The sequence below is a fragment of the Rattus norvegicus genome, chromosome 5, assembly GCF_036323735.1.
Source record: "Rattus norvegicus strain BN/NHsdMcwi chromosome 5, GRCr8, whole genome shotgun sequence".
Taxonomy (NCBI): Eukaryota; Metazoa; Chordata; class Mammalia; order Rodentia; family Muridae; genus Rattus; species Rattus norvegicus.
This window is the reverse complement of record NC_086023.1, coordinates 62122387-62148841: the sequence shown is the minus strand read 5'-3', so window position 1 is coordinate 62148841 and position 26455 is coordinate 62122387. Positions and strand designations below refer to the sequence as shown.

The 26455-nt window shown below is 40.9% G+C and overlaps 1 protein-coding gene across 8 annotated transcripts in view; it reads right to left on the bottom strand.

The window, feature by feature from the left end:
• Positions 1–26455, bottom strand: part of Unc13b (unc-13 homolog B) — a 215076-nt gene that overhangs the window by 151043 nt on the left and 37578 nt on the right. For all 8 annotated transcript variants that reach the window (XM_063288360.1, XM_039110717.2, XM_039110722.2 and 5 more), the window contains exons 2-6: positions 18346–18375; positions 15230–15329; positions 11330–11447; positions 9932–10055; positions 4387–4460 (exon numbers count right to left, since the gene is read on the bottom strand). In XM_063288360.1, the coding sequence (XP_063144430.1) occupies positions 4387–4460; positions 9932–10055; positions 11330–11447; positions 15230–15329; positions 18346–18375 (446 nt within the window). The remainder of the gene's footprint in view (positions 1–4386; positions 4461–9931; positions 10056–11329; positions 11448–15229; positions 15330–18345; positions 18376–26455) is intronic.

Here is a 26455-nt window from a genome sequence, read left to right as displayed (position 1 = left end):
CAATCAGACAACAAAAGGAGATCAAGGGGATACAGATCGGAAAAGAAGAGGTCAAAATATCACTATTTGCAGATGATATGATAGTATATTTAAGTGATCCCAAAAGTTCCACCAGAGAACTACTAAAGCTGATAAACAACTTCAGCAAAGTGGCTGGGTATAAAATTAACTCAAATAAATCAGTTGCCTTCCTCTATACAAAAGAGAAACAAGCCGAGAAAGAAATTAGGGAAACGACACCCTTCATAATAGACCCAAATAATAAAAAGTACCTCGGTGTGACTTTAACCAAGCAAGTAAAAGATCTGTACAATAAGAACTTCAAGACACTGAGGAAAGAAATTGAAGAAGACCTCAGAAGATGGAAAGATCTCCCATGCTCATGGATTGGCAGGATTAATATAGTAAAAATGGCCATTTTACCAAAAGCAATCTACAGGTTCAATGCAATCCCCATCAAAATACCAATCCAATTCTTCAAAGAGTTAGACAGAACAATTTGCAAATTCATCTGGAATAACAAAAAACCCAGGATAGCTAAAGCTATCCTCAACAATAAAAGGACTTCAGGGGGAATCACTATCCCTGAACTCAAGCAGTATTACAGAGCAATAGTGATAAAAACTGCATGGTATTGGTACAGAGACAGACAGATAGACCAATGGAATAGAATTGAAGACCCAGAAATGAACCCACACACCTATGGTCACTTGATTTTTGACAAAGGAGCCAAAACCATCCAATGGAAAAAAGATAGCATTTTCAGCAAATGGTGCTGGTTCAACTGGAGGTCAACATGTAGAAGAATGCATATCGATCCATGCTTATCACCCTGTACAAAGCTTAAGTCCAAGTGGATCAAGGACCTCCACATCAAACCAGACACACTCAAACTAATAGAAGAAAAACTAGGGAACCATCTGGAACACATGGGCACTGGAAAAAATTTCCTGAACAAAACACCAATGGCTTACGCTCTAAGATCAAGAATCGACAAATGGGATCTCATAAAACTGCAAAGCTTCTGTAAGGCAAAGGACACTGTGGTTAGGACAAAACGGCAACCAACAGATTGGGAAAAGATCTTTACCAATCCTACAACAGATAGAGGTCTTATATCCAAAATATACAAAGAACTCAAGAAGTTAGACCGCAGGGAAACAAATAACCCTATTAAAAAATGGGGTTCAGAGCTAAACAAAGAATTCACAGCTGAGGAATGCCGAATGGCTGAGAAACACCTAAAGAAATGTTCAACATCTTTAGTCATAAGGGAAATGCAAATCAAAACAACCCTGAGATTTCACCTCACACCAGTGAGAATGGCTAAGATCAAAAACTCAGGTGACAGCAGATGCTGGCGAGGATGTGGAGAAAGAGGAACACTCCTCCATTGTTGGTGGGATTGCAGACTGGTACAACCATTCTGGAAATCAGTCTGGAGGTTCCTCAGAAAATTGGACATTGAACTGCCTGAGGATCCAGCTATACCTCTCTTCGGCATATACCCAAAAGATGCCTCAACATATAAAAGAGACACGTGCTCCACTATGTTCATTGCAGCCTTCTTTATAATAGCCAGAAGCTGGAAAGAACCTAGATGCCCTTCAACAGAGGAATGGATACAGAAAATGTGGTACATCTACACAATGGAATATTACTCAGCTATCAAAAACAACGAGTTTATGAAATTCGTAGGCAAATGGTTGGAACTGGAAAATATCATCCTGAGTGAGCTAACCCAATCACAGAAAGACATACATGGTATGCACTCATTGATAAGTGGCTATTAGCCCAAATGCTTAAATTACCCTAGATCCCTAGAACAAATGAAACTCAAGATGGATGATCAAAATGTGAATGCTTCACTCCTTCTTTAAATGAGGAAAAAGAATACCCTTGGCAGGGAAGGGAGAGGCAAAGATTAAAACAGAGACTGAAGGATCACCCATTCAGAGCCTGCCCCACATGTGGCCCATACATATACAGCCACCCAATTAGACAAGATGGATGAAGCAAAGAAGTGCAGACCGACAGGAGCCGGATGTAGATCGCTCCTGAGAGACACAGCTAGAATACAGCAAATACAGAGGCGAATGCCAGCAGCAAACCACTGAACTGAGACTAGGTCCCCCATTGAAGGAATCAGAGAAAGAACTGGAAGAGCTTGAAGGGGCTCGAGACCCCATATGTACAACAATGTCAAGCAACCAGAGCTTCCAGGGACTAAGCCACTACCTAAAGACTATACATGGACTGACCCTGGACTCTGACCTCATAGGTAGCATTGAATATCCTAGTAAGAGCACCAGTGGAAGGGGAAGCCCTGGGTCCTGCTAAGACTGAACCCCCAGTGAACTAGACTATGGGGGGGAGGGCGGCAATGGGGGGAGGGTTGGGAGGGGAACACCCATAAGGAAGGGGAGGGGGAGGGGGATGTTTGCCCGGAAACCGGGAAAGGGAATAACACTCGAAATGTATATAAGAAATACTCAAGTTAATAAAAAAAAATCTATAAAAAAAAAATAAGAACCTTGAAATGTTGATCTTACCTCTACCCTCCAAAAGCACTGAATATTTTAGGGGTTATTAAAAAATAGCTAAGAAATACAACAACTAAAAAAGTAAGCTAGATGAGCCCCTAGGACAACAAACGCCTGCTGTCTGCTGGGGTTTTGTTTTGTCAATTTAACACAAGCTAGATTGGAATAGGAAGAGGAACCTCAACTGTGGGGTGGGAGGAACTCCTTCACAATGCCTATAAGTCTGTAGGATGTTTTCTTGATTACTAATTGATGGAGGAAAGCCTAAGCCATTGTGGGCAGTGAGATCCCTGGACAGAGAGTCCTGGGTGCATAAGAAAATGGGCTGAACAAGCCAGTAAGCAGCCTTCCTCCATGGCCTCTGCTTGAGTTCCTGCCCTGCTTGATGATGACTACAACTGTAAGCTGCAGTTAACCCTTTGCTTCTAGTCATGGTGCCTCAGCAACTCAGAGAGCTTGCTGCTCTTCAAGAGGACTAGAGTTTGGTTACCAGCACCTACAGCAGGTAACTTAAACTATGTTTAACTCTAGCTATGGAGGACCTAACTGCCTCTTCTGCCCTCCTCAGGTCTATTCATTTGTGCACTCACACACATACATAAATAGAAACAAATTATTTTTTAAAGATTAAGAAAATGTAAATTAAGAGTCAAAATTTCAAGGTATATATACACATACATATATATATATATGTATGTATATATATATATATATATATATATATATATATATATATATATATATATATATCCCAGGTCAGCCTGGGATACATTAGATACTGTTTTTAAAAAAGTACCATTCAACTTCTATCTTACAACAATTTGTGTTTCCCTTTGTATTGTATTTTTAATAGCATGAATTTTATTTCAGCAAACATCAACTTTGAGTGCTTATAATGCAGTAGATGTTATAATAATTACACAAACATACAATCTCTTTTCTCAAGGATAATAAAATCTTATTTCTATGGTGTTAGCACACAGGAACTCTTATAATGTCAGTATGGAAAGACTGAGACAGGAGGAACATGAGTTCAAGGAAAGCCAGGGCTGTATAATGAAATCTAATTTCAAAAATATAAATTCCCAAAATCATTATGAATTTTTTAAAAAACTATTTGTGTTTCTAATAGCCCGATTTATCCCAAAGTAAATAAACATTCCTCTCTTCTTTATACCGCCAGTAACAAAAGCACTGTGCCCATTCCCGTGTCGCAGACGGAGGTAACGGTCTTCTCTTACACACCTGACTCGTAGCTGGAGACAGCAGGGCCAAGCAAAGTCAAAGTCTAAACATTTCTAACAAGTGCACACTATTAAGGCTAATAATATCCAGAACTCTGCACAGACCAGAAGAAACACTTTCTGCTCCTCCATATAACAAAGAGGGGCTGCTATCAGCTCCTTCCCCATGGTCCAGAGCCAGTCTAACACCACAGTCTAACCTGCAGTGGGAGACGACAGCGGGAGATGGAGCTTCCCGCTGAAATTTCAGGAACTCTTCTCCCTGCCTATTCATTATAGCTGAGCACAGTGACACATGTCAGCAGTCCCGGCCCTCAGGATGCTGTGGCAATAGGCTATCAAGTTCAAGACCAGTCAAAGCCACATAGCAAGACTTGGGCTCAAAAATAATAACAACAATAATAACAAACTTCATTATTACAGACAGGGTGTATCTCATTGGTAAAGCGCAGGTCTAGGACATGTAAAGTTCTGATTTGACTCTCTTAGTACAGATTTTAGTGCCTCAGACAATGGACTTCTGGCCCTCTCCCTAGACAATAGATAATGGATTATAGATTGCCCCCATCTCTCAATATTGCAAAGAAAGCAGTTCCTACCTCATTATCATCTGCCAAGGCATTTATTTGTTCCAATTTGTAGGTCCAATATCTGGCTTCCTCCTCTGGGATGTCTACCATAAAAAAGAACAGATATTAGCTGGCAATACATAGTCATCAGCAAATAACACTTTACTTAGACAAGTGAATATGATTAGAAAAGTGGTGGTGACATGAACGCTAGCTGTGAGTCACTGTCACCATGAACATTACTGACTTTATTTTGGAAAGACAATATAATAAACTGCTCTTCCTGCTTCTGATTTCGAAAATGATGAACTAAGGCTCTGAGAGGACACATCATCTGTCTACGGCTGAGTTCCTCCACAGATAAGCGTGATGCAAACTGATATCAATAGACTCCAAAATGAGGTTATGTCATCCACACAGCAAGAGCAAACACTCAAAAGGATTAGATTAGGAGGAAAGCTACACCTTGCGATATAAGATGCTTAAAAGTTATACTTTTGCCTTCAAAAAATTAAAAATACAGCCAACGGTAGTAGTGGTTCATCTTGTAATTTCAATATTCAGCAGATTAAGGCAACTGGATCACAAGTTCAGTAATAAACTTGTACAGACCCAGTCTGGACATACGGAGTTCCAAGCCTTGTCTCAAACACACACACACACACACACACACACACACACACACACACACACACACACCACACACACACACTTGCCATGTGAGAATCTAGTCAAAAGAACTGAAAGTAGAATGTCAAAGGAATATCTGTACATCCAAGCTCAGAACAGCATTTATTCACACTAGTCAAGAGTTAAAGCAACCTGTGTCCATAAACAGATGAAAATGTAAAATAACATATATATTCACACACAATGAAAACTATTCATCGTTTAAAAGGAACGACTTCTAAACTGGCTCTTAACTCAGTGACAGGGAAGAGCGGGAAGGTTGAGACAGGAAGAGCACAGTAAGTATGAAGCCACACGGCACCAAGTGATTCCAGGCCAGCCTAACTACACAAGGCCATCTCAAAGCACAAAAGGATTCCTCTACACAAAAGAGAAACAAGCCGAGAAAGAAATCAGGGAAATGACACCCTTCATAATAGTCCCAAATAATATAAAATACCTTGGTGTGACTTTAACCAAGCAAGTAAAAGATCTGTATGTTAAGAACTTCAAGCCTCTGAAGAAAGAAATTGAAGAAGACCTCAGAAGATGGAAAGATCTCCCATGCTCATGGATTGGCAGGATTAATATAGTAAAATTGGCCATTTTACCAAAAGCGATCTACAGATGTAATCCCCATCAAAATACCAATCCAAATCTTCAGAGAGTTAGACAGAACAATTTGCAAATTCATCTGGAATAACAAAAAACCCAGGATAGTTAAAAATTATCCTCAACAATAAAAGGACTTCAGGGGGAATCACTATCCCTGAACTCAAGCAGTATTACAGAGCAATAGTGATAAAAACTGCATGGTATTGGTACAGAGACAGACAGATAGACCAGTGGAATAGAATTGAAGACCCAGAAATGAACCCACATACCTATGGTCACTTGATTTTTGACAAAGGAGCCAAAACCATCCAATGGAAAAAAGGGAGCATTTTCAACAAATGGTGCTGGTTCAACTGGAGGTCAGCATGTAGAAGAATGCAGATCGATCCATGCTTATCACCCTGTACAAAGCTTAAATCCAAGTGGATCAAGGACCTCCATATCAAACCAGATACACTCAAACTAATAGAAAAAAGTGGGGAAGCATCTCGAACTGGGCACTGGAGAAAATTTCCTGAACAAAACACCAATGGCTTATGCTCTAAGATCAAGAATGGACAAATGGGAACTCATAAAACTGCAAAGCTTCTGTAAGGCAAAGGAACTTCAGATCTTCATGCTTCCTCCTCTCCCCCATAATCAATCCCCCAGTCTCATCCCTGGCTCTGTAGATGACCTGCTGTGGCCTCTCCTCATGTTCTGCCCCCATTCCTAGGGGAATAAGCAGATCCTGTAGGACACCTGCTTTCCTCCCTCCTGTGGACCCCTCAGCCACACCCCCAATATACCCCCATTCCTAAGTGTTAGCTAACAATACCTAGAAACTCATTTTATCCAGAACCTCCAGTGTCTATACCCATCCCAGAAGCATTCCCTACCAGGCAACACGTTGTCCTAAGAACCAGAGAGGGCAACAGAAACCAAGGAACAAAATATCCACCCAGCAAAGACAAGACCAGAAATTAACACCTAGAAAAACAGTCATCCCAAACTCAGATGCCTAGACTGCAGCGTAAAAACACAATCAATAACAGTCAGGCCACTATGTCCCCACTAGAGTCCAGCAACCCTGCCAAATACATCAAACCCTGAGAAATCCATCATAGCTGAAGCACAAAACAAAGACCCTGAAACGGCCTTTATGAACATGAATGATAATAGTCCTTAAAAAGGAAGTGAATTCCAAAAAAAATCTATGAAAACACAAACAATGGAAATAAAACAGCGCCAGATCTGAAAGTGGAAATAGAATCAATAAGGAAAATGCAGGGCTGGAGAGATGGCTCAGTGGTTAAGAGCACTGACTGCTCTTCCAGAGGTACTGAGTTCAAATCCCAGCAACCACATGGTGGCTCACAACCATCTGTAATAAGATCTGATGCCCTCTTCTGGTGTATCTGAAAACAGCTACAGTGTACTCATATGCATAAAATAAATAAATAAATCTTTAAAAAAAAATAAGGAAAATGCAAACTGAGGGAAATCTGGAAATGAAAAATTTAGGAACTCACTAAACGAAGAGTTAGGAATAACACCTAACTCTTAATAGAGACTCTAAAAGCCAGAACAGCCTAGATAGATGCAGACTCTAAGAGCCCACAGAGGCCATGCCAGACTACTATACTCAGCAAGAGTTTCCATCACAATAGATGGAGACCAGAAATCATTCCATGATAAAAAAAAAAAAAAACAATGTAAGCAATATCTATCTACAAATCACCCGCTGAAGGTGACCTACAGAGATTAGCCATAACCTCGAAAGCATAAGAATAAATAATTCCAGACAGGAAAACCAAGAGTAGAAACACACACACACACACACACACACACACACACACACACACACACACACACACCACTGTCACCATCACCACCACAACAAAATAACAGGATTCAATAAGCAAGGCTCACCGATACCTCTCAACACCAATGGTCTCAATTCCCCAGTAAAACACAGACTAACAGAATGGACGTGGAAACAGGACCCATCCTTCTGCTAAGGATGCATATACCTTAACACTAAGGATAGTGTAGTACAGTTAAAATTAACACCTAGGCTCTGGGACCGAGTCACCGTTCTCTCTTTCCTTCCCCTTTGCTGCTTCTTCCCTTGCCTTGTCTTTACCAGGTCTCATTGTGTTGTCCACACCAGTCCTGAACTCCTGAGCTCAAGTGATCCTCCCACGTACTGGGTGGCTTTATGGGCATAAGTCTTCATGCAAAGTTAAATTCCTTTTTTTTATCACTTCATACCTACTCAACCTCAGGCAAAATCCTTAAATATTCTGTGCCTCAGATGCCTTTATCCTGAGATTTGTGGCACACCTTTTTTTTTTTTTCTTTTTTTTTTTTTTTTCGGAGCTGGGGACCGAACCCAGGGCCTTGTGCTTGCTAGGCAAGCGCTCTACCGCTGAGCTAAATCCCCAACCCCTTATCCTGAGATTTAATAATAGCTGCGTCCAAAGGAGTATGAGGGAGTCAAGTGAGCCCCCATAAACCATGTTTTTATTATAGTATTTTATTATAGTGTACATTCACAACATAAAGTCAAACACCGAAAATTTTCTAGCAGAATATTATATACAGCATTTATATCCTAACTATGTAATCAGTAGATGAAACAGTTAAGAAGCAAAAACTAAATAGTTTTTAAAAAAAAAGAGTTAAAGTAAGAAAAAAAAGAAGAAACAAAAACTGTTTCACATTTACATTTAAAACACCAAACATTATCAACCTGCAAAAATCAAAAATCAGTTGATCAAATTATTAAAAAATTGCCCCCTGCACACACATATTACTTTTTGAGTCAATAAAAAGTGTTTTAACTTGATAATATAGAATTGATGCCATACCGTAAACTTGAGCTACATAACAAGACTCTCTCTGGGATTAAAATAAAAGCTAAATAAATCAATTGAAATTATGAAGAGGGCTGGAGAGATGGCTCAGCGGTTAAGAGCACCCGACTGCTCTTCCAGAGGTCATGAGTTCAAATTCCAGCAACCACATGGTGGCTCAGAACCATCTGTAAAGAGATCCGATGCCCTCTTCTGGTATGTCTGAAGACAGCTACAGTGTACTTATATATAATAAATAAATAAATCTTTAAAAAAAAAAGAAGAGAAATTATGAAGAACCACAAAAATAGTAAATGTGAACACCATTAATGCAAATGACAAAAATTCAAAGAATACTAAAATAAGTCAAGTAAAAAGAAGAGAACATTTCTAGGCATGTCCTAGTTGCAGCCTGTGTCCCTGAATAGCCATGAATGCAGTTCAACTCATCTGGAGATAGCAATGGTAAGTCAAAAAGCTGGACACCCCAACGTAAACAAAGTGCAAAGATTAGAAGTTGGGAAATACAAAACACTGGAAAAATGTGCAGGGGTGGGCACTCCCGGGAGTGACAGCATAAACTCTGCCAGCTTCCTGCCAAACAACTCTGCGATGCTCATGAGAAGGAGCTGTGCACCATCCCTCTGACCTGCAATCCCACTTCGCCCTAGCCCCGTAAGGATCACAAACACACGACATTGTTAGTGACAGTAATATGTGGCTTAAAAAAAAAGAAAAGAAAATCCTACATGTCCATCAATAAAGGATCACAGAATAAATTCACTGAAGGTGAATGCTCTGATCAGCAAGACAGATATTAAAGTTCACCATACAGACACATACCACTGGAGGCTGAGGCAGGAGGTCTGTGGTGAGTTCAAGGTTAGCCTGGAATTTGGAGTGGTCTCAAAAAAAAAAAAACAATCTAAAAAATTAATTAAGTATACTCCATTTTCAGTTCTCTTCAATCTTAAATCAACAAACTGTAGCTTTAATAAAACAAAACATGATATATGTTAAAGTATTTTAAAAGAATAATCTAAAAATTGGAAATTCCAAGTTATTTCACAAACAGTAACAGAATGTAACAAATTGCAGCTTTCTTGGTGTTTAGCGTCTGCTTGCTTGCAGTAGACTCTCACCGTGCAGCCCTATCTAGAGCTTGCTGAGCAGACGAGGCTGGCCTTGCACTTCTGAGGCTCCTCCTGACTCAGCTTCTAAAATGCTGGGATTGCTGGCATGAGCCGCCAGGCCCAGCCCATGTGCAATCTTTAATGAAGACCAACCTACTTTACTTTGTCTTGGGCTAACGGTCATTGGGCAGAGTAGATGAACACACACGTCTACAGAGGACATGCCTAGAAGACAAGACAGCCCTTAACAAAAGAGATGACAGTCTCAGTGTCCTTACAAAAGACTAAGTCAGTCTGTAATGCTTATCAAAATAGACTCACCAAAAGGCAGCTCAAATCGTGTATCAAGCAAGATTTTATGAGGAGTTGGGTTTTTAGTTCCACAGATCTCATCATTTTTCATTAATGTCTCAGCCTCCAGTGTAGACCACTCCCCAGGCCCTTCCTAGGAAACAAAGACATATGTAAGATCAAACGCTAGACTTTCTTGGCTCCCTTTGTGGTTCAGGAGCCAGGTGTTTTCCTCTGAATTCTCTTCTTCAAGAGCTTCAGAACATCGCTTACATCCTGAGAATAAAGAGAGGGAAAACCCACTATCACCCCCCACCATTACCCTTCAATGTTGCCCTCCACCATCACTCCCACTGTCACTCCCATTGTCACCCCCCACTATCACCCCTCACCATTACCCCTCACTATCACCCCTCACCATCACCCCTCACCATCACCCCTCACCATCACCCCCTCACTATCACCCCCCCACTATCACTCCTCACCATCACCCCCCAATATCACCCCCCACTATCACTCCTCACCATCACCCCCCAATATCACCCCTCACTATCCCTGCTGCTCTGTTCTGATCCCTTTGCTGAGATAAGGACTCCAGGGGCAGCTGTCACTGTGTTCAGCTGTGCAATCCTGGTGAGGACAACTCTCTGGAGTTCCAGACTTTAAAGTAAGCATCCATTATGGACCAATTCTCAATCTCCTGATTCTTAATGACTGGTAAATAGAAGTGACTAGAGCTGCCATGAAAATGAGCTGTTCATCTGCCTCTAGTCGTAGAGACTTAGAACTCAAAGAAATATAGACAATGAAGTCACTGCCCTCTATTTCCCCCTTCCAGAGAAAGGTTCTAGTGCACTGTCAATGCGAACAGTAGTAGAGTCACTTCCAGGTAGGTACAAAGCCAATGGAGAAATAGTGATATCTAAGTCGAATCTGAGAAAGTGAACTAAGAATTCAGCCAGGAAATGAGTAGACACAATATAAATACCTACCAACCACATCCCGTAATTCTGTAAACTCCAAAAGTAGTATACACAGAAGAAAACTGAAACCAGTTGCCTCATGAGCAGCTTAGAAAAATAGGCCCCAAACTAGTATCTGGCCAACTGGCTAAGTAAGTTTAATGGTGTTCTTCCCAGGACAGTGTTGAAGATGAGAGTTAGAGACCAATACACATTCCTCAGACAAGACTATCTTCTGATAGGATTAGAGGTGCTGAGGAATCTCCAAGATCAGCCGGAGGGCACAGGGAAGAGCAGCTTACAGTCAACCCCTAACCCTTTGGGAAAGGTGATAAGCTTGAGGGCATACGCCCTCCACTTAGAAAAGGAACAGGTATGCATGGATAAATGTCAGCTGAGCTGGAGCTAAGTTGAGGGAAGGCAGGGGCCACAGCCATACTTCCAAACAGGCAGCACACTAACTAACCTCATCCGACTGGCGGATAGTCTTCAGTGCGATCCACACGGTCCCCACCATTGTGTCCCATATCAGCCCTTTGTTCCACACCTCCACACTTAGGCCCAGGTCCAGACGGCTGATCTCACTAATGGGGGGGGGGGGGGGAAGAGAGTCCTTTGAGGAGAGCCAGATAGCAGGAAAGAAAATACTTTAATTCCCTGTTTTGCTAGTCTTGAATACTTTTCAGCAGTTCTCTTATTTTAGGGAAAATCAAAGTATCCCTGATTGCTCCAAGTACTCTTTAGATTTCTAAGAAATTATAATGCATACCCACAGAATAGTACTTGTATAGCTGAACATGGTGGTATATGCCCATAATTCCAGAACTCAGGAGGCTGAGACCAGAGGACTACAAGTTCAAAGTCAGTCAGTCCTACACAGACTCTGGAAGATAGAGAGGAATGAAGGGAGGAAAGGAAGAAAGGAGGGAAGGAAGAAAGGAGGGAAGGAAGGAAGGAGGGAAGGAAGGAAGGAGGGAAGGAAGGAGGGAAGGAAGGAAGGAGGGAAGGAAGGAGGGAAGGAAGGAAGGAGGGAAGGAAGAAAGGAGGGAAGGAAGGAAGGAGGGAAGGAAGAAAGGAGGGAAGGAAGAAAGGAGGGAAGGAAGAAAGGAGGGAAGGAAGGAAGGAGGGAAGGAAGAAAGGAGGGAAGGAAAAAGAAAAGTAGAAATGGAGAGAGAGAGGAAATAAGACAATGAACTGGTTTTTATATTTTGTTGCTATTGTTTCTGATAGGGTTTCCAAAAATGCACTTATATGATTCAAGGAAAGTTCTAGAGACTGACTATACAACGTAATACCTACTGTTAACAAAAAGTTATTGTAAACTTGAAATTTTGTTGGGGGTGGCTGGAGGAAGAGCTCAGTGGTAGAATATTTGTCTAGCATGCACAAGGCCCTGAATTCAGTCCCCAGTGAAAAGAAAACTTTTTAATAAAATAAATTTCATTTTAAGTGTGCTTAGCACCAAGGTTGGGGATGGTTCACAAAGAGGCTGCCAGCAGTAATGGAACATGCATTACCTTGAATATGGTGATGGTGATCAAGAGTATACATGTGTGTGTGTGTGTGTGTGTGTGTGTGTGTGTGTGTGTGTGTGTGTGCATGTGTGTGTGTGTGTGCCCAATCTCCCCATGCTGTGTACATAACAGGTCTAGTTTTATACACTGATCACACCTCAGTAAAAGTAGAAGAGGAAAGGGAGAGAAAGTAGGGAGGAAGGGTCACAAGAAGAAAGGAAGAAAGGACCTTTGTTTATCCTCTGCCCTCTGGAGATGAGATCATGGTCAGACCAATGTAACAACACAAAAAACATAAGATCAAGTGATCCGGCCTGCCTAGATGTCCATCCCTGTGTGTAACCTTATGTTTTATTGTTAGTACTACCATGGCCTTAACTTAGATCTGTGGAATACATAAAAGAACTTTCAGGAAGAAAAGCCTTGGTTACAAAATATATGAGACAGCAGCCAGGAAGAAAAAGGCCCTGAGTATATGAGGCTTTAGTGGGGGCTGGATAGCAGAGTACTTGTGTAACGTGTGTAAGGCCTAGGTTCCATCTCCAGCAGTGAAACACATAAATAAAAGTAGCATCAAATGTAGCAGAACACTGGCTTGAAAGGGCTGTCACAAGTACAACCACAGTGTCAGGGCAAAGCAAAAATCCATATGTTAATGCTAAGAACATCCTCCAGACAGCTTTTGTTAAAGCACAAGGTGATCTGAAGAGAAAGGCAAGAAAGTGAGAAATGGTTGCTATAAATATAAAAAACAAAAAGACATTACCCAGAAAAATATGAGCTATTACTCCTCACAGTGAGTGTTAAGTATGTGCTTTAGAGACAGCTTGGCCTCTCTGTTGTCCTGTAAGATACACGGTCTCAAATGTCCTAGAGGTGTGGACTTACAGACAGAAATCACGCCAACTATGTTGTAAGTATATAAAGCAGAGAAAAATACACTTTTTAAATTTATATTTCCTAGCACTTATAATACATATGTAATTGGTATTTTGGGGAAGACATGTAACATCAGACCAGTTCTTGTCTCCAGAAATTTTTCAAGGTTTCTGGAGAAGTGTCCAGAGCCACAGGCTAGGTACTTAACCCAACCAATAACTTAGGCTGTTCACAACGGGGAAATTAAGCTTTTTGTCACATAGTTTGTTCACCTAATGAAGCAGACTTTGAAAGTACATGCAACATCTGCAAACCTATGTGAAGTGTCTTTGATTTGAGTCTAAAAAGGAATTTTTAGTGGAGATGCATATGTGACAGTCCCAGTGCAACTCCAAATTTGCATCTCAAGCCACCAGATAAAAGAAATACCCAAATTCTTTAGCAGCTTGACACAGTCACAGAAGAAAGTCTATTCTTCACAGACTTCTCTCCTCTCATATATGTATGCTCAGAATGTACAAGCAAAAAGTCAGAACTCTATGCTTATCCCCAGAGCCCAGAGGAAATTTCTTTTCCTTCTTAATTAACTCAATCAAGGCTAGGGAACACGTGTATACAACATTCTGAGCCAAGAACACTCATACCAGTAAGTGAAATGTCATCTTTAAATAACGAACAATATAAGGACTGGAACGTATAGCTCAGTAGTGGAGTTCCTGCCTAGCATGCACAAGGTCCTGAGTTTGAGCTTCAAATAATACTAAAAATGAATAATTTTAAGAAGTGAGCAATCTATACTCTAAGTACTAAATATAAACTAAATATTAAATATGAGCAACATAAGCTTGGTATAGTGATACATGCCTATTATTGTAGCTCTTGGGCAACTGAGGCAGGAGGATTTCTACAACCTAGAGGCCAGTGTCCTATTATTGAGTTCCAGGTAATCCTAGGCTATATATAATGTCTCAAGAAACACACACAGCACCACCACCACCTACCCACACACTGCCAATCATGAGGCCTTTTTCTCTCCTATACAGTCAACATGGTTTAACTGTGTCATCCCTCTGTGTGGGAACTCAGAGGCTTTATGCTGTCACTGTATGCATGCTAAGTGGTTTTATCTTGAGGACTGCTGTTTCTGGGAAAGGGTTTCATACAAAGTAAACAGGCACATCCATCCACCTCATTTGTACACAGCCCATTTTCATCTACAAAGAATTGTTTAAAAGATAAGATTTTGTCTTACTCTAATTTTTTTTCAGTGCTTTGAACTAACCTAGGGTTTTATCACAAAGAATGAGCTATATTCTTAGTCCAAAAGAAAATACTTTCAGGGGAGATGGGCTGCTAGAGATGGAACCCAAGGCCTCTAGCATGCTAAGCAAATACTTTATCAACTGAGCTTTATCCTAACCCCTAAGACGTTAAACTTACTATTGCAAATGCTTGACATATACCTACTTCAGATACCTGCATACCCAGAGTCAATTAAACATTTTTCAGGGGAAAGTATGTCGAGTAGAAAAGGTTTTAGAAGCTGTGCTCTTAGGAAATAACTCAAGCATGTACACAGTCTAGAACACACATGACCACATTTCCTTAGAGAACCTCTAAGGACCAAAGACAAAGTTCCATTTGTATTAGGCTAAGTGTACTGGATCTGAATTCTGACCTGTGAGAAAGTCTGAGCAGGCAGTATTCTCAACTCACTATGTTACCTCAGGGTTACTCATAATCATCACTCATCTCCAAGAATAAATTATAAATCAATGAAAGAAAAACTGCAATATACCTCACTACAAGCCTCACTCGCTCCTCTAACGCTACAGATTAAAAGATGCATAGCACTGTCAGGACGTTAATACATCACTGGCATACACAGACTCGGTAACTGAATTGTTTCATTGCGTATCACGGACTAATGACCATTATGGAATGTGTAGACAACATTTCAGCAAAGTTCTTACAACATGAAATCTTGCTCCCAGGAAGGCTGATCACCACGAACTGCTACAGTTGTGCTCTTCACGTTCTGGACTTTCAGGGTCACGTATGTGTTAAACTTATCTGTGAAGAATTGCAAAAAAGAAATGTTAATAGTATCCAGATTATCACCCACTTTCACAAAGCCCTTAAAAGTAAGTAATGTCAGAGACTGGAGAGAGTATTCAATAGCAGTGGCCGCTCTTCAAGAACAAGCATTCCATTCAGGGGATCCAACATTCTCTTCTTGCTTCCATGGGCACCAGACACACATGTGGTGCATGGACAGACATACAAGCAAACACTCATACACATACATTTTAAAAAGAGAGATGGGGAGAGGGAGGATGGGATAAGGGTTTGCTGAGGGGAAACCAGGAAGGCTTTTTATATTTTTACATTTTGAAATGTAAAAATATAAAATAACCAATAAAAATAAAAATAAAATGAGAGATGGAATTAAGTGATACTAAATTAAATGTGCAAGTAAGACTGAAGCTATGTGTTATATAATTCAAGGCACAGCAGAATCGTAAAAACTGATAAAACTATACATAATCTGGTTCATATTTTGAGACATATAAGGTGATGGGTATCCACAATGCCAGGACCACTCAGGAGGCCGAGGTAAGTCAGGAGCTAAACAGCAAGGTCAAGGCCAGCTTGACTGCATGAGATTCTCTCTCAAAAAACAACGTGTGTGTGTGTGTGTGTGTGTGTGTGTGTGTGTGTGTGTGTGTGTGTACATAAAATATAGAAAGGAGTAACAGTTGCAGAGCCCTTGATAAGGACACAAACTGAATGGAAAATAGTCAGGAAAGACCTGGATTTCAAGCTTGATCTATAGTTTACATGAAAAGAAACATCATAATTGAGAAGAGGAAATTCTCTGAAAGGAGAAACTAAGTACAAACCAAAGGGAGTAACCTAAACCTGAAACCTCAGATCTGAACCCTGCATGTTTATGCAACTGTGCATAGACTGACTATGCAGTCCAGGCTGTCTTCAAACTCACTATGCTACTTTCAATTCAAGACTCTCCTGCTTCAGCCTACTCAGTCGTAGTACAAGTGTGTACAACCACGTGTGGCCTGAGGGTTTGCTTTTTGTATTAAGAAAAACATTTCATAACAGAAAAAAAAAAGCTATTGTGTTAACTCATCAAAATGCCAATAACTACTTAAAACAATTAATTAATGTGAGAAAATGGGTCCTGCCACACTTGCTGTTCATTTTAGCCAGATAGGAAACTGAGACACATTTCAGGCCAACCTCAGCTACAAAGCAAGGCTATCTCAAAAGCAGAAACAAAGAAGTGGGGAGACGGCTCGGTGGTAAAATGCCTTTTGCACAAGCATGAGGACCTGAGTTCAGATCCCCAGCATCCTCACGAATGGAGTAGAAGGTAATGTCTACAACCCAGCTCTGGAGGGCCTCACATGCCAGCCAAGACCTGGCACATCCAGCTATACTTCTGAAACCTGAAGGCCATTATGTATCATAAGATCTTAAACTTGAGCTGGGACAGGGCTAAGTGGCAGAGCATCTTCCTAGCATGTGAGGTCCCAAGGTTAAACAAAATTTGTCATTTTCCAGGCTGTGGGGGCTTGCTAACCATCCAGTCTAGTCAACTGGGAGCTCCGTGCTCACTGAGAGACCCTGTCTCAAAAACTGAAGTGGGAAGCAATTTGAGAAAGAGATTCGCGGTCACATCTGGCCTCCATGCACACAGGTGTGCACACATGGATGCTACTAGTAATCCTTTCTTTCCTTTTAGAAACAGGGTCTCTCTATGTAGTTCTCACTGTCCTGGAACTAGATATGAAGACCATGCTAACCTAGATTAGCTTTTACTGCCTCTGCCTCTGACTAGTGGGATTAAATGTATGTGCAACCACACCTAGCCAATTCTTTTTAAAGTTTGTAGAGTTTTTTTCTTTTTAAATCTCAGTATCATCTTGTAAAATAATCTAGCTAAGGATGGTGGCTCATTGCAGCAGGAGGCTGAGGCAGAATTCTGAGAAACAAAATCCATCTGGGCCACACAGCCCCCACCATCAAGTGCACCCTGTTTTAAAAATAAATAAGGGGAAGGAGTTTACAAAGTACTTACCTAGGATGTACAAGCCCTGGGTTTGATTTCCCAGCACCACATACCAGGAATGGAGGTACACACCTACACTCCCAGCACTATGGAGGGGAAGACAAGGTGATCTTAAGTTCAAAGTCATCCTTAGCTATATAGCAACTTCAAGACCACCCTGGGATATGTAAGACCATCTTACAAAGAAATTTAAAACTAAAAATAAATTTAAAGATGACTTTGGTAGACAAGGGTGCGTGCCATGAAGACTAGCAACCTCAATCCTAAATTTGATTCCTAGAACCCATATGGGCAAAGGTCAGAACTAACTTCCAAAAGTTATCCTCTAACCTCCATACACATGCTGCAGCATGAGGATGCATGGGCGCACACACATACACACAGAAAAGATAAACAAATTAATAAAAATTAAAAAATTTGAAGTATAGTATAGTTGGGTTAACAAGAGAAAAGGATAAACTTTCATTCATTAGTAGAGATAAAAATATAGGTAAACAGAGTTAAATGTTTTACAGCAGTGGAGTAATAATTTCATAAATTACCTTAGCAAATTAAATCAATGCATTTAAGTAGTTAACCAAATGATGTGATTAATTTTTTTATCTTTCTGAGATAGGGTCTCTTTATGTAGCTCAGGCTGACCTGGACAAGCTATTCCCTTGTACTCCCAAGTACTACTACTAGGATTATAGAACTGTATCGCCATGCCCAGCTTGTAAGTAACGATTCTGTTTAAGGTTGCTTTTGGGGGCCAGTGAGATGGCTCAGCAGGTAGAGGTACCTGAGGTGAAGCCTACACAACCTGGGTTCCAGGGGATAGGACACCCTCTTCTGGCCCCTTCTAGTCCTGAGCGAGCGCGCGCGCGCACGCACACACACACACACAGAGAGAGAGAGAGAGAGAGAGAGAGAGAGAGAGAGAGAGACTAATTTTTTAAGACTGCCTTAACTCACAGCAAGCATGGAAGTGTTGAAAGCCAAGAGAGCCAGACTTACCTGGTGAACCCTGGAATTTGGCTCTCTTAACTGCAACAAAACAAAAAAAAAGTAAGATTAGGAACCCGATCTCATACCTGATGAAAAATTCCTTGTCAGGAGGCAGAAGAAAAGCAGGCGATCCGTTTTATGTTAGACATCTTTCTGAAGTTTAAGTTATTGATGCTCCTTATTTAAAAGCAATCATCAGACTGGAAATAACCACTTACCTTGCATGTCTGAGACCCTGAATTCTATCCTTAGCCAAACAAAAAAGTAAGAAATTTTTCAAAAAGGAAAATCCCTCCACTTCATTCTGCTAAAACAAGAGTATATCAGGAAAAAAATAGACAATAGGCTTTAAAACAAGAGTGGGAAGTGACTTCTAAGACCAAGAAGATATCAAGAGGGGCTTCTGTCAATAATCACACAAAACTACTCCTAAAGAATACGCAGGGAAAAAATAAAAAATAAAAATAAAATAAAATAAACGAATAGACAGGGAGCTGCACATGGAAGAATCCTATAGCCAGAAATGCACAGGCAGCTTCTAGGGGAAGCCAAGAACTACATATGCACAAGAACTGCTAGAGATGAACTAGTGGCTCAAGTTTGGAATCCTAGCAGTCAGAAGCCTGAGGCAGCAGAACTGCTGCAAGTTCAAGGTCAGCCTGCACTACAGAGTAAAAAGGAAGCAAAGTCAATCCATGAAGATTAGGGACGAATTCCCCAGGTATCTTGGTGGGGTGGGCTGTACAATGCATAGAAAGTCTGCCTTTCTCCACGTTCTATGTTAAAAATGAAAGCCTCCCTTAGCTGATGTCTACCCAGCTTAGTACTTAGCTCTGAGCTAAGTCACTCAGGACTTTCCACAAGGCCATCTCCATTTCAGTCAGCACTTACTACTACTAAAATCTATTTCTTTCTGTTGATCTGATGTATGTCTTTTGCAGTCTCACATAAAGTAAGTCCCTCTTCCCAAATATTCTTTTCCATCAACATGGAGAAAGTAAAGTAGGTCATGTGGAACATGCCTTTAATCCCAGCCATCGGAAGACAGAGGCTAGTGGATGAGTTTAAAGCCAACTGCACAGATTAAAAAACTAGATATGAAATGAGGACCCAGCATTTTGCTGCCTACAGGAAACACACCTCAGAGACAAAGACAGACACTACCTCAGAGTAAAAGGCTAGAAAACAACTTCCCAAGCAAATGATCTAAAGAAGCAAGCTGGAGTAGCCATTCTAATATCAAATAAAATCAATTTTCAACCAAAAGTCATCAAAAAAGATAAGGAAGGACACTTCATATTCGTCAAAGGAAAAATCCACCAAGATGAACTCTCAATCCTAAATATCTATGCCCCAAATACAAGGGCACCTACATACGTAAAAGAAACCTTACTAAAGCTCAAAACACACATTGCACCTCACACAATAATAGTAGGAGATTTCAACACCCCACTCTCATCAATGGACAGATCATGGAAACAGAACCTAAACAGAGACATAGACAGACTAACAGAAGTTATGAACCAAATGGACTTAACAGATACTTATAGAACATTCTATCCTAAAACAAAAGGATACACCTTCTTCTCACCACCTCATGGTACTTTCTCCAAAATTGACCATATAATTGGTCATAAAAACAGGCTTCAACAGGTATAGAAAGACAGAAATAATCCCATGCATCCTATCAGACCACCATGGGCTAAAGTTGGTCTTCAATAACAATAAGGAAAGAACACCCACATATGCATGGAAGTTGAACAATTCTCTACTCGATGATAACCTGGTCAAGGAAGAAATAAAGAAAGAAATTAAAGACTTCTTAGGATTTAATGAAAATGAAGGTACAACATACCCAAACTTATGGGACACAATGAAAGCTGTGCTAAGAGGAAAACTCATAGCTCTGAGTGCCTGCAGAAAGAAACAGGAGAGAGCATATATCAGCAGCTTGACAGCACACCTAAAAGCTCTAGAACAAAAAGAAGCAAACACACCCAGGAGGAGTAGAAGGCAGGAAATAATCAAACTCAGAGCTGAAATTAACCAAGTAGAAACAAAAAGGACTATACAAAGAATCAACAGAACCAAAAGCTAGTTCTTTGAGAAAATCAACAAGATAGATAAACCCTTAGCCAGACTAACCAGAGGACACAGAGAGTGTGTCCAAATTAACAAAATCAGAAATGAAAAGGGAGACAGAACAATAGAATCAGAGGAAATCCAAAAAATCATCAGATCCTACTACAAAAGCCTATATTCAACAAAACTTGAAAATCTGCAGGAAATGGACAATTTCCTAGACAGATACCAGATACCGAAGTTAAATCAGGAACAGAGAAACCATTTAAACAACCCCATAACTCCTAAGGAAATAGAAGCAGTCATTAAAAGTCTCCCAACCCCTGGAAGGACATACTGGCCTTCAGACAGCTCCCACAACCTGCGCTTCAGACAAATGGACACACTGGACGCCCCAGTGGGGAGGCTGCTGTAATGGCCACTGGAGAAGTATGCTCCAAATGCAGGAGTTCTATGTCTGCCCCGGGTATCACCGGGGCAGGTCCCTCAACCCTAAATGTGGAGGTGGGGCTGACTTCTTTTGCAAAAATTGGGGATGCGAGATGTCATGGGAGGCATCCTGGAAGCCCTCCTCGAGCTGGGACTATATTAAGGTAGTAGCAAACTATACCTTGGAACCCTACGTTCCTGGTGGGGTATCTGTGCCGGAATGTGCCTATAACTGGTGCCACCCACTCTGTGTCACTTTCACTGAGCCGGGAAAGATGGCCAAAGAATGGGTGAAAGGATATACTTGGGGCCTTAGGTTTTATAAAGACGGTTATGATGTGGGATTACTGCTCACCGTCAAGTTACAAATAGAAGCTCCTTGTACCCCAGATGTATAAAAAGTGTGTACTTTAGCTATGGGAGGTCACCACTGTCTTATGGGCAGGACGGCCCCAGCTTACTGGATCATTAAACCTCTTGCTTGATTGCAAAAAAAAAAAAAAAAAAAAAAAAAAAGTCTCCCAACCAAAAAGAGCCCAGGTCCAGATGCATTCAGTGCAGAATTCTATCAGACCTTCATAGAAGACCTCGTACCAATATTATCCAAACTATTCCACAAAATTGAAACAGATGGAGCCCTACCGAACTCCTTCTATGAAGCCACAATTACTCTTATACCTAAACCACACAAATACCCAACAAAGAAAGAGAACTTCAGACCAATTTCCCTTATTAATATTGACACAAAAATACTCAATAAAATTCTGGCAAACCGAATCCAAGAACACATCAAAACAATCATCCACCATGATCAAGTAGGCTTCATCCCAGGCATTCAGGGATAGTTTAATATACGGAAAACCATCAACGTAATCCATTATATAAACAAACTGAAAGAACAAAACCACATGATCATTTCATTAGTGCTGAGAAAGCATTTGACAAAATTCAACACCCCTTCATGATAAAAGTCCTGGAAAGAATAGGAATTCAAGGCCCATACCTAAACATAGTAAAAGCCATATACAGCAAACCAGTTGCTAACATTAAACTAAATGGAGAGAAACTTGAAGCAATCCCAATAAAATCAGGGACTAGACAAGGCTGCCCACTCTCTCCCTACTTATTCAATATAGTTCTCGAAGTCCTACCTAGAGCAATCAGACAACAAAAGGAGATCAAAGGGATACAGATTGGAAAGGAAGAAGTCAAAATATCACTATTTGCAGATGATATGATTGTATACTTAAGTGATTCCAAAAGTTCCACCAGAGAACTACTAAACCTGATAAACACCTTCAGCAAAGTGGCTGGGTATAAAATTAACTTAAATAAATCAGTAACCTTCCTCTACACAAAAGAGAAACAAGCCGAGAAAGAAATTAGGGAAACGACACCCTTCATAATAGTCCTAAATAATATAAAATACCTCGGTGTGACTTTAACCAGGCAAGTGAAAGATATGCATGATAAGAACTTCAAACCTCTGAAGAAAGAAATTGAAGAACTCAGAAGATGGAAAGATCTCCCATGCTCATGGATTGGCAGGATTAATATAGTAAAAATGGCCATTTTACCAAAAGCGATCTACAGATTCAATGCAATCCCCATCAAAATACCAATCCAATTCTTCAGAGAGTTAGACAGAACAATTTGCAAATTCATCTGGAATAACAAAAAACCCAGGATAGCTAAAATTATCCTCAACAATAAAAGGACTTCAGGGGGAATCACTATCCCTGAACTCAAGCAGTATTACAGAGCAATAGTGATAAAAACTGCATGGTATTGGTACAGAGACAGACAGATAGACCAGTGGAATAGAATTGAAGACCCAGAAATGAACCCACACACCTATGGGAACTTGATTTTTGACAAAGGAGCCAAAACCATCCAATGGAAAAAAGGGAGCTTTTCAGCAAATGGTGCTGGTTCATCTGGAGGTCAGCATGTAGAAGAATGCAGATCGATCCATGCTTATCACCCTGTACAAAGCTTAAGTCCAAGTGGATCAAGGACCTCCACATCAAATCAGATACACTCAAACTAATAGAAGAAAAAGTGGGGAAGCATTTCGAACACATGGGCACTGGAGAAAATTTCCTAACAAAACACCAATGGCTTATGCTTTAAGATCAAGAACTGACAAATAGGATCTCATAAAACTGCAAAGCTTCTGTAAGGCAAAGGACACTGTCATTAGGACAAAACAGCAACCAACAGATTGGGAAAAAATCTTTACCAATCCTGCAACTGATAAAGGGCTTATATCCACAATATACAAAGAACTCACGAATTTGGACTGCACGGAGAAAAATAACCCTATTAAAATATGGGGTTCAGAGCTAAACAAAGAATTCACAGCTGAGGAATGTTGAATGGCTGAAAAGCACCTAAAGAAATGTTCAACATCTTTAGTCATAAGGAAAATGCAAATCAAAACAACACTGAGATTCCACCTCACACCAGTCAGAATGGCTAAGATCAAAATCTCCGGCGACATCAGATGCTGGCAAGGATGTGGAGAAAGAGGAACACCCCTCCATTGTTGGTAGGATTGCAGACTGGTACAACCATTCTGGAAATCAGTCTGGAGGTTCTTCAGAAAATTGGACAGTGGACTACCTGAGGATCCAGCTATACCTCTCTTGGGCATATACCCAAAAGATGCTCCAACAAATAACAAAGACACGTGCTCCACAATGTTCATAGCAGCTTTATTTATAATAGCCAGAAGCTGGAAAGAACCCTGATGCCCTTCAACAGAGGATTGGATACAGAAAATATAGTACCTCTACACAATGGAATACTACTCAGCTATGAAAAACAATGACTTTATGAAATTCATAGGCAAATGGATGGAACTGGAAAACATCATCCTGAGTGAGGTAACCCAATCACAGAAAAACACACATGGTATGCAGTCATTGATAAGTGGATATTAGCCCAAATGCTAAAATTACCCTAGATGCACAGAACACATAAAACTCAAGAAGGATGATCAAAATGTGGATGCTTCACTCCTTCTTTAAAAGGGGAACAAGAATACCCATAAGAGGGGATAGGGAGGCAAAGTTTAGAACAGAGGCTGAAGGAACGCCCATTCAGAGCCTGCCCCACATGTGGCCCATACATATACAGCCATCAAACTAGATAAAATGGATGAAGCAAAGAAGTGCAGGCTGACAGGAACCGGATGTAGATCTCTCCTGAGAGACACAGCCAGAATACAGCAGATACATAGGCGAATGCCAGCAGCAAACCACTGAACTGAGAATGGGACCCCCGTTGAAGGAATCAGAGAAAGGACTGAAAGAGCTGAAGGGGCTTGAGACCCCATATGAACGACAATGCCAACCAACCAGAGCTTCCAGGGACTAAGCCCCTACCCAAAGACTATACATGGACTGACCCTGGACTCTGACCTCATAGGTAGCAATGAATAGCCTAGTAAGAGCACCAGTGGAAGGGAAGCCCTTGGTCTTGCTAAAGCCGGACCCCCAGTGAACAGGATTCTTGTGGGGAGGGAAGTACTGGGGGGAGGATGGGGAGGGGAACACCCATGTCAAAGGGGAGGGGGAGGGGAAGGGGTTAAGGGGATGTTGGCCTGGAAACCAGGAAAGGGAATAACATTTGAAATGTAAATAAGAAATACCCAATTTAATAAAGATGGGGGGGGAAGCCAATTGCATCTATATAATGAGTTCCAGAGCTACATACTGAAACCCTGAAACCCAGTCTTCAAAATTGAGAGAGAGAGAGAGAGAGAGAGAGAGAGAGAGAGAGAGACAGACAGACAGAGAGAGACAGAGACAGAGACAGAGACAGAGACAGACAGACACAGAGAACACCTTCCAGCTGGGCTTGGCAGGGCTTGCTTGTAATCCTAGTAGAAAGTAGAGGCACAAAGAACAGTTCACAGTTAGCCTCAGCTACATAAACCCGAACAGGACCAGCGAGACAGCTAAGTGAATAAGGTGCTTATTTCCATGTCTGACCACTTGAGTTTGATTCCCAGGACCCATGTAGTAAAAAACAGAAAAACAACTCCCCAAAACTCTCTCCTAATCTCCTGTTATATACACACTTTGGTACACACACACACATATTCACGCGCATCAAATAAATAAAAATGTGTTTTTAAAAATGTTTAATAAAAGCCAGGTGGTGGTGGCACACACACTTAATTCCAGCACTTGGGAGGCAGAGGCAGGTAGAGCTCTTAAATTCAAGACCAACCTGGTCTACGGGGTGAGTTCCAGGACAGCCAGGGCTACACTGAGAAACTCTGTCTCTCAAAACAAAAAAACAAAACTAAAATTAAAAAATGTTTAATGAAATTTAAATAATTTAAATTGTCATTACACTAGCAATAACTATTAAAATTAAAATAAATAAACATAAGTGAAAAATAACCAATAAAATTTTAAATATATTAGCTAAAAATTTTAAAAGTTGTCTGGTTAGACTGGTCAATGCCTATAATCCTATCACTTGCCACCCCTGAAGGATCTATGTAAATTGGGGGTCAGCCTGGATTACATGATTGCATAGGTCAGCCAGAACTACAGAGTAGGGTCCTGTCTCGGAAATGGTGCTAAAAGGGGCTGTCTCTGACTACACTGCCTTCCCCTTAACTGGGCTGCCCTGTCTCGCCTCGATAGAAGAAAATGCACCCAGTCTTACTGCACCTTAATATGCCAAGGCTGGTGATATCCATGGGAAGCCTCCCCTTTTCTGAGAAGAAAGGAAGAGGAGAGGCAAGAGGAAGGGACTGGGAGGAAAAGGTTGGAGACAAAGCTGAGAGCAGGATATAGAGTTAATAAACACGCGAGGAAAAAATGGGCTAAAGAAATGGCTCATCAGCTGAGAGCACGGCTGCTGCTGCAGATGCCCTGGATTCAGTTCCCAGTACCCACGCTGTGGCTTATAACCATCTATAACTCTTTCCAGGAGATCCTACCTCCTCTTCTGGCCTCCTTGGACACCAGGGACACACATGGGGCACACGTACATGTAAGTAAAAAAACTTACACACATAAAATTAAAAAATAAGGGCTGGAGAGATGGCTCAGAGGTTAAGAGCACTGACTGCTCTTCCAGAGGTCCTGAGTTCAATTCCCAGCAACCACATGGTGGCTCACAACCATCTGTAATGAGATCTGATGCCCTCTTCTGGTGTGCCTGAGGACAGCTATAGTGTACGTATATATAATAAATAAATCTTTTAAAAAATTAAAATAAATAAATAATAAGGGGCTGAAGAGATGGCTCAGCAGTTAACAGACTGCTCATCCAGGGGTTTTGAGTTCAAATCCCAGCAACCACATGGTGGCTCACAACCATCTGTAATGGGATCTGATGCCCTCTTCTGGTGTGTCTGAAGACAGCTGCAATGTACTCACATACATAAAATAAATCTTAAAAAATAAAAATAAATAATAGAACCTTTCTCAAAGAAAGGGAGCAAAGGAGGGTAAAAAAGGGAGAGAAATAAAATAATATTACATGGAATGGAAATAATTAATAAATAGATACCATAGATTAATCATTGTGTCTAATAATCCATCCTGAAAACCACTAATACTACAGCTTTTAAGGCAGGGGT